Below are 9,429 nucleotides of genomic sequence, written 5' to 3'. Positions count from 1 at the left end.
TGAAATTTTATATTTTATTTGTAATTATATTTATCATTTGTCTAATTAATTTATTATTATACCAACATAATTACAAGGCAAAGGAGAGAGAGAGAGAGAGAGAGAGAGAGAGAGAATTAATTAAACCTCATTAATTGTTAATTATATCAAGGGACTAAAAAACCATCCACATTAATAAAGCCTTAATTGAATACGAAAACGACGGCGTATCGGAAATGGAAATGTGATTGGCAATTAGTGTTAAAACTGCTTGGCAAGATTAGTGAGGAGGTTATGCTTTTCTGGGTATCAAAAAATTGAAATACGGAATTAATTGAAAGCAAAACTTGGACTATTATTATTATTATAATCTTTAATGATTATTAAATTATTAATTTTTTTTTACATTTAAATATTTAAATAATAATTTTTATATATAATATTAAAAACCCACAAATTATATCCACATATTTTGTCAAAAAAAAAAAAAAAAAAAGGGGTCAAAAATTTTAGGCTATGGCTTGTCGTAGGCTAGGGCTAAGACCATTTTGACGGGCGGCTACGGCTGGGTTAGGTGAAAAGCGGCCGGGCTTGGCCTATAATGCAGACTGCAGAGGCAGCAGATTCTGGTTCGTAAATGGAAGCCAATAGATTTCTTATTTTTATTTTCCAAGCATAATCATATCTAATCAAATCTCTACTTACACCAAATTTGAACCGGCAACTTTAACTCATACAATTCATTTCATTTTATAAGAAAATATTTGGGGTGAAGGACAATTAAGTAATTCTGCATCTCCATTTTGGGGAAGCCAGACAAAGGGAATCATATATTAGTTACCACTTTTCTTATGCAATACGTACTTGTTACTTCATAGAAAAAGAGAGGGAGAAAAAAAAAAAAATATATATATATATATATATTGGGTTTGGAATATATTTATATATTTATATATATATGTATATATGTATACTATTTGAGGTTCTACGTAATATACTTGGTGTTCAAAGTAAATAGAATTTTGTTTTTAATTGTTTAAATTCAATTTTTTTTAAAGATTAAAATTTTAATTTAGTCGACCATGCCCATTTATTAAAAGAAAGTTGACATTATAGCAAAATATAGTGGATAATATATAAAATGACAAATTTATAATTTTTTTTAAAAAAATATTTATTGTGGTTTGTAAGTATATAAAATAAAACACACACCTAACTAAATACAAAATTGTAGTGGTTGTTGGTGCAACGTTAACAACATTGCTCTGTGGTCCTTGTACTATATAAATATCTCCTTTTAATTATTTATACATAATCATTGATTTTGTTCTTTAGAAAAATACCCAATTAAATTTTGTCCAAATTCTAGGTTTAAGTAATTTCTTAATCTTGAGGGCAAACATCTATAATATTTTTGGACGTAATCTTTTAATTGTGATTTTTAAATTTATGTTAAATTTGTATTCAGTCAATACAAAATACACATAAAATTATGTAAAATGTAACGTGTAAAAGTCATTAAAGTTTATCTCGAAATTAATTTGATTGGTGGTTGTATAGAAGTAGGATCGAGAGCCATCTTGTGCTAATAGTGGAATTGTTCCTTTCAATAATGTCAATTAAACATTTATGTGGGAGTTTATATTTCAAGTAAGGTGGGCTTAGTGTTTGCATACACACACATATACTATGCCACCCAAGTGTATAAATATGTGGAAATAAATATTTTTACTGATAAAAATGAACTTGAAGTGACTCATCACCGCCGGCCAAAAAGATGCCAATCAAGCAATTTTGGTTTTGCAAATAAGAAGCAACACCGACCTGACACTTGCGAAATGAATGACAGAGGCGGCATTATATGCAGTGACATGTGATGTAGCATTATTTCTAATTGACAAAACACAGGGAGACCATTTAAGAGATGGAGAAAGAAAGCTCTAAATTAATTAAAGCTCCCTCTCCCTCTCTCCTTCTCTCTCTTTCTATACATACATATATATATGTGTGTGTGTGTGTATAATTGGGTTTTTCTAATTATAAAATATATTTCCAAGTTTGGGTTTATTTTAAAATAAATTTTTAAAAGTGGGTTTGAGAGAATTTCTATGTTTAGTAAGATTGTGAATTATGAAAAAAAGAGAGGGGGGGGGGGGTGGGAGTGGGTAAAGTGGACACGACAAGGGAATGGTGTTTTAGCCACTCGTTTGCCTTTTGGTGGTATTAATGTGGAAAGGCCAAGTGGGCGAGGATTGCTGCTCCACGACATGGATAATAATATTCTAGTACTTGTTAGGTATTTTGCATCCTCACACTCTCTTTATACATTTATACACACACACACGTGATATTGCTATTTTTTATAGAATAGATTATGTAAAAAGTAATTTTAACTTGTAACCTATGGTAATTGCCAAAAAAAAACTTACTTGTATTTCACCATTTGGAAGAGAATGATGGTAATTTGACCCCAAAGAGGGAAAAGATGAAATTTTTTTTCTTTGGGAAGTATAATCTTTTCGTTATTCGTAATGGGTGTGTGTGAGATGTTTGTACATGACACGATTGGGGAGTGAGTAGGGGAATTCCCAATTTGGGAGAAGACGTGAGGTTTGTGAGTTTATAATTTTGTAAGTAAATAATTATGATAAGCACCCAACAGAGAAAAGAGGAGAAGAGAGCTCCACCAACTTCGTCCGAGTGATGGCTTATGAGCAATTAACATGACTTATTGCTGAAGGGCTTCGCGATTAGCTTTTAATTATTACTTTCCATGTTAAGAGAAGACTTGATGCACGAAACAAAGAACATTTTCGTCTTTTACTTTTACAGTGTTTAATTGTAATTTCAATTTCAATATAAACATAATGGAAATTCGAAGTAAGGTCCAGCCCAAACGCAATATCCATTACTAATTAGTTTTAAGTAGGGAGTCGAAGTCAAGAACATAGAAGAGAAGAGAAGCTACTGGGCTAGATCGTGAAGACTGAAGACTTTGGACCAGTGCAGATTGTCTCTAATGGTTATGTTAAGAGGTATTCGAAAGCAGGTCGAAATACAATTGCATTGCGAAAATCATCTAATCAGAAAACTAAGATATCAAAATAAGTTGTATAGAAATCACTTGATTGTTCCGAACATTACTAATGCGGTATTTATTTAAAATTCACGGGTGCAATGGTTGAAGATGGTAAGCCTGTAAACAAGAGTGGTGCAGCTTTTTAAGGTTATATTGACACAGATTTAAGTTACATATAGGTATATACAGCATAGTACACGTGACATCATGCTAAGAGAAACCAAACCTTGTATTTTTTCCTGCTCTAAATGAGCAGCAGAAACAAGAAACATCAGAAGCTGAAATCAGTGCAGATCAACTTTAAGTGCCAACGAGTTTTAGATGATGATCTGTCGTGGGTCGAATGGAAGGGGTGGTTTCTTGCTTTTACCTTTCCTTTTTCTCCAAAGAAGCTTTTTCCACAGAGTCTTCCCTCCTTGTGGTCTTCTGCTAGGGACAATTGCCAGTGGGTTAACGACGGCCTTGTTGTCTGCCGGCTTGTTTCCATTCAAAATGAGAATCTTTTGTAATGGCTCTATCGACCTGTTGAGCATGAGAGCAGAAGCATGATTGCCAGCACATCCGTTGGTTTCAGGTTCCTTCGGTGCTGCAATATCATCGGCTATCATTCTATCAAGTAGAGAGGACCTTTGGCCAATGACTTTTTCCTTGGTTGGAGTTGACTTAAGGGCTGTGGTAGCAGCAACAGGGGCGGCGCTGGTGCTGGAGCTGGTGCTGGTTGCAGTAGCCTTTTGTGTAGAGGTAGGGTTAATCTTGTCAAGACGTGCTGCTTCCTTAGAATCAGCCAATGCTTTCAGCTGCTTTCCTAGGTTTAGAATAGTCTCTTGGCACTCTGCCAATTTTTCTGAAGCAGCTGTGATCTCCCATTCCTGCCAGAAGGAAAAAAAAAAGTAATTGAAGCACACATAGCCAACCAACAAATCTCTGATGAACATTACCATAAATTTCAGCAACCGAGTATATAATGCAGGACTGAATAATAAACAAATTTCCCAGGCTCTATTTTATAACCTTTTTCTTTAAATTGCGTACTGCCTATGCAATTTGTGAATGTACAGCACGCTAAAGGAAAAAAAGAATATAACTTCCAGTGAATAAACCAATCCATTGCAGGAACAAAACAGCAATTACCATACTTGGAACTTCAAAGTGAAAGCAGTAATTGAGAGACCTATAAATCTACTTTGTGATGGAGACAACGCGGGGTGGATGGAGAGGATAACTAATCAAGTTACCTCAGACGTCTTTGCATTTCTTGTTGGTTTAAGAGCCCAAATGTTTTTGTTGTAAAATGTATATTTGGCCATTAGCATGTATGTACATGCACTTAGATTTTGAGCATATATGAACACATGACGTTAACTTACAGTTCTAAGTTGCTTGTCTCCTTGCTTGAATTCAGAGTCTGGAATCTCCTTCCTTTCACTAGAGAAGACATAGATAGGATGAATCAGATGCTTCAGCAAACTAAATAAAATCTTTTATAACATTCTAATTTAGTGGAGGCTAAAATATAGAAAATGATATTACCTCTCAAACTGGACCTGTTGCTCAAGACAGGCTGATCCTGATCCCTCACAGCATTTCTTGCTATCTTTCATCTCTGCTTCTGGAAAATGGAATTTTTGGTCAGTCTCATGTAAAAGATCTTCAACTATCAACTTATGATTTTCAACTTGATTCTCAATCAGACTCTCAGACTCTGCAATACCCTTGACAGATTCCTGAAATTTATTCATCAGGAATACACTTTTCCCATTAGCTAACTGGGGCTTCCCTTCCAAATGTTTCTTTGCAGCTTCAACATCACTTGCCTCATTTCTGAGTTCTTTACTATCTTGTCTTGCATTCGAGGGGAGTTCTACATTCTGAGAGGAATTATGATCAGCATGAGAAGCATCAACTACTGGTAAGGTAGAAAACTGTTCAACTGGAAGGCATAAGTTATCTGCTCCTGAGGTTTGACTAATTATTGCGACTTCTGCTTCACTTTCACTTCTAGATTCATTGCCGTCAAAGTGCTTTTTAATAACATCCTTCATGCTTGAAGCATCTTGAAGAGAAAAACAGTGATTAATAATCCAGTTAAATGCCGAACACAGTTCTTGCACAAACTTGTTGATGTCTGCTTTTCTGCCCAACAGATCATAACAAATATGAAGAAACCTCCGTAAAACATCACTCAACTCAGAAGTTTTCCACTGGAAAGTATGAACGGTGTATCCTGAAGGTGTTTCTACAGTCTTATGTAAGAAATAACTTGCTTCCTTCTTGGATAATGTCTCAGGGGCACCATACTGTAATGATGGTAAATATATCCCTTCAATAAGCTCAATTATTTTGCATATTGACGTGCTAAACTCAGGCAGAAGATGCTGGTTATACTTATCTGCTGAGGACTCGTCCACGTCAGCTACTCCACTTCGTGAATCCAGCACCAAAGCTCTCTCTGAAGATATACATGAAATGTTGCCACTAACGGGGGAGGGAATTGAAGCACCAGGACTAAAAGAGCTCTTCTTTGCATCAACAAACTCACCACATAATGGATTGTTGATATAAGACAAAGCTATTCTAATTTCTTGAAGTATTTCATCAGGGTTTCTTTGCGCAGCATGATTTTGCTCCAAAACCACTTTCAGTATATCCTGAAGCCAACCAGGAAGTTTGCTAATCAATTTGAACTTACTTTCTTGGCTTGGTAAGCTGAAACTAGGATCATGATCAGATGTTGAGATTATCTCCCTTCCTGTTACTTCAGTGGAAATTGGCCCATTCTCCAAGGGCCCAGTAGTTGCATTAGCTTCATCTGCAGAGTGAGAACTCCTGGATAATTTGTCACCAGAAACTACTGCTAATTTTTCCATTTCGACAAAGTCATCCATCAGATTCATTTCTGAAACCTCCACTGTTTTTGGTGAAGGTGAGCCCTTATGTTTCGCATTCCTGAAGTGCTCCAGCTCTGAAATCAAAGCAGAAGCCCACGATTCTGCAGAACTAACCTTGTCATCACTACCAATGTCTGATACTGATGCCATGGAGAGCTCATGTGATATAGCAGTACTTTTGATTTGCTCTACAGTCATCTGACCTTTTGAGGGTTCTTCAAGTTGTGACTCGGCTTCTGATAACTTGGAAGCTGTTTGAGCATACATGATTCTTGAAAATTGTAGTTCATTTATCTTTTTGTCTAGGGATTCCTTGAGAGTCTTGTTTTCTTCTTCCATAGCAGATAATTTCTCTGTCAGAATATTGATCCTTTTGCCGTGGGTGTCGTGTTGGTTATCAACTTCAGAGTCAAGAATCAAACCAGTAGGACTAGCATTCAACTTTTTCCTCCTCATTTCAAGCGAATCCCTTCCCAGAATCTCAACTTCATTTTTCATTTTGGCCAAGGCAGCAGGTCCGGGCAACCGTTTTTGTACCAATAGACGTAGCCTCTGACACTCAGATTCTAGCTTTGCAATTTTCTTAACACTCTCTAGGTGTTGCTTATGTGATGCATCAGAAGTTCGTCGATTAAACTCTCTCTCTTCATTCCGAATCTCAACCTCCTTCTCCAGCACCTGGACCTCATACTTCAGAGAAACATTTTGTTTCTCTGTGGATCGTAATCTAGTCATTAATGCATTAAAATCTGTCTCTAACTGATTTCTCTGTTTGTTTAGATCTTCAACCAAATTTTCCTTCATCAACAGAGCTTTGCTCAGTTTGGTATTTTCAACACCTATTTTTGCAAGCCTTTCACCAGTCTCTGCCAACTTCTCCTGCAAAATCATCTGAGCATCCTCGTATTCCTTTGATGTCTTCATTACAGCATCATGAATCCTTTTCTCCTGCTCTTGACGAACAAACTTCAACTGCTGCATACATTCCTTTAGGGCAGCATCCAGAGCAGATGATTTTTCTGCAAAAGAAGCTTTTTGCTGTAGGGCTTCATTTAGTTCTTGCTTTAGAGTCAATGCTTCAGCATCAGCCTTCTTCCAGCCTATGAAAAGCGTAAATGGCAAGAGTAGCTAAAATTAAGCTTGCCTGCATCATGAGAAAACTTGTGGGATCTGTTGTAGCTTTAAAACAATAATTGTAATTATATATTACCTGAAATGGCTTCCTGCGCTGTATTTTCATGTTTCTGCAGGAGTCTATCTTTGGCATTACACTCAGATAAGGCAGAAGAAAGCCTATGATTTAGATTTTTCAGGTTGTTTTCCATTTCTGCTTTTTCAGCCAGAAGCATCTGTATCTGAGAAGGCAATGAAGGAAATATGAGCACCTGTAATGGAAGTAGTTCCTAAATGGAAAGTTTTTTAGGAAGAATATGCAGTCTAAAGATACTAAGATGAGGCTCCTGGATGCATATACACAATCTGAATTTGGGGTTTATATTTTATTAACTATTTGGTCATGATTCAATCTCTGCAATGATATTTTTCGTAGTTCGGCTCCTATGAATGAGGTAGGGGAAGGCATTCTTACAACCACAGGTATTTAACACCCACCACACACTTCCTCACAAATTTCAAACTGTTTTACTCAAAAAATTCCTCTGGCTTTAGCCCAACCTAATTAATGGAGATGATTTTATTGACGATATAGGCAGGTTTTCCATGCGAAGAACTGGCCAAAGGAGGCAACCAAGTAGTCTAAAATTAGCCTGAGACATAAGTTTCTCAATCCCAGAATCAACGTTGTTAATTTTCTCAATTCAGATGTAGAACATCTGATTCTGAAGATTGGCAAATTCCTGTTATCGTTATTGCTGACCTCTCCAACAAATAAATTCACTTAAACGAGTTCAAATGATTTGCTATGTGTCAGTACAATGAGAACATGGAGTAGAAACTTATTGGTGACAGTACACCAGGCAACCTTACATTTCAGATTCCAGTGAATTTGGTTAAGGAGAAAAAATGAATCATGCTAATGTTTTAATTTACCTCTTCTTCATTTTCTTTCAAAGAGAGATCTGCTTTTTCAGTAAGGACAGTAGTCTTTTCTGTCGATTTTTTCCTCCAAAGCCATCCTTTATGGTCCATATTTTCACCACGTACAGGTTGGATATGTTAAGGAAGCATCCTGCATGGTAAAATTTAGATAACTGCTAAACAAATCAAAATAGAAAAATTTTGATCCTTTATCTGCATGACTACACCAAAAACTGATTTATACGCAATCATAATGGTAGCTTGCTTTGCAACAAGTTCTTTCCGAACTAAGTTGCAGCTGCATGTGACAAGAAGTCCTCGCTCATAGTTGCTTGCTCTCTCCGCAGTGGGTTGGAATCCCACAAACTATTACAGGATATACCTCTCAGAAAAGATGTCAAGAGTTTCATACCACCCTTCACCAATATCTGAACTTAGCAACCGTATTAGAGGTCATCCCAGACCTTACCACTTGGACTGGTCTCACTTGCCTGTTTGGGATTTATTCGGGTAATAGGTCTTAGATCTACCATAGGAGGTTACAAATGTTAATGTCACGGCCCATTTATTTCCCATTTAAAACAAATTCCAGAAAAGAGAAATAGAACCACAAGCCTTGATTTCATGACAACAAAACAGAAGCCAAACTATTTCCCGAACAACAACCGAGCAGGAGGCACCCGCCCGGGCCTATGGCCAGGGACCCTCCCCACCGAAGTGGAATTTTCTCTGCAAGGAAGAAAAAAACAATTCCGCCGAGAAAAAGACAACAAAAACTGTTGAACATATTTACCAAATTTCCGAACCTCAAGTTATAGATGAATCAAACAAATTTACCAAGACTCAGTAATATCTAAAAACTAAAAATGTTTTGATCAATTTAAATATGATTCTACGTGCAGACTAAGTACTTCTCGAACTCATTGAGGTAGCTACTAGCTGCATTGTTGTTGCATGCCGATGAAATCAATTGATTCATCATCTTCTAAAGGAAAACATAATCAATAAACCTCACGCCAAATACAATAAGAAAGAAGAGCAAAAAAAAAAATTGAAAGAAGAAGAAGAAACGGTTCTCGGCTCTGACGGAGACTCACCAATCTTTCAGAACGAGTACATCACGAAAACAGCAAGCGAGGACTCCAATGTGAGCGAACTCCAGTTACGCTCACAAAGCACATTGCAGCTCAGCAGCGCAGAACAAATAGACAGAGAAGCGAGACGCGTGAAGAAGATAGATAGGTAGCTAAACAGGCGACCTCAGGCTAAAAGAGATGGAGAAGAATGGGGGACTGAGGGTGTTCGGTAAATGGGGAAAAGTAAAATGAAGGGAAAGTAAAGTGTAGACTGTGTAAAAGGACAAAGTGTACACGAAGGGCGAGGGAGAGAGAGAGAAATTGGAGAAGGAGAACTGTCGGCTGTGAGTGACAGCGAGGGACACGCAAG

General features: G+C 36.9%; 1 protein-coding gene across 1 annotated transcript; it reads right to left on the bottom strand.

The window, feature by feature from the left end:
• Nucleotides 1–3,076: 3,076 nt before the first annotated feature.
• LOC110814365 (filament-like protein (DUF869)) lies at nt 3,077–9,429 on the bottom strand. Its single transcript, XM_022041796.2, has 6 exons — nt 9,081–9,429; nt 7,996–8,134; nt 7,157–7,301; nt 4,589–7,046; nt 4,426–4,483; nt 3,077–3,927 (listed from the first exon to the last, which is right to left on the bottom strand). Exons 2-6 carry the CDS (start codon nt 8,092–8,094, stop codon nt 3,376–3,378), a joined length of 3,312 nt encoding a protein of 1,103 aa, XP_021897488.1. The 5' UTR covers nt 8,095–8,134; nt 9,081–9,429; the 3' UTR covers nt 3,077–3,375.

This window comes from Carica papaya, chromosome 4 (assembly GCF_054855325.1).
Source record: "Carica papaya isolate Zhongbai chromosome 4, ASM5485532v1, whole genome shotgun sequence".
In the NCBI taxonomy this organism is placed as follows: domain Eukaryota; kingdom Viridiplantae; phylum Streptophyta; class Magnoliopsida; order Brassicales; family Caricaceae; genus Carica; species Carica papaya.
The sequence above is the reverse complement of the archived record's forward strand: the minus strand, read 5'-3'. Positions and strand labels throughout refer to the sequence as shown.

Coding starts and splice junctions, on each gene's coding strand:
- LOC110814365 (XM_022041796.2), bottom strand. CDS start 8,094: ATGGACCATAAAGGATGGCTTTGGAGGAAAAAATCGACAGAAAAGACT. Junction 7,302..7,995: donor TGAAAGAAAATGAAGAAGAG/GTAAATTAAAAC, acceptor TTGCCTTCTCAG/ATACAGATGCTTCTGGCTGA. Junction 3,928..4,425: donor GAGACAAGCAACTTAGAACT/GTAAGTTAACGT, acceptor TCCTTCTGGCAG/GAATGGGAGATCACAGCTGC.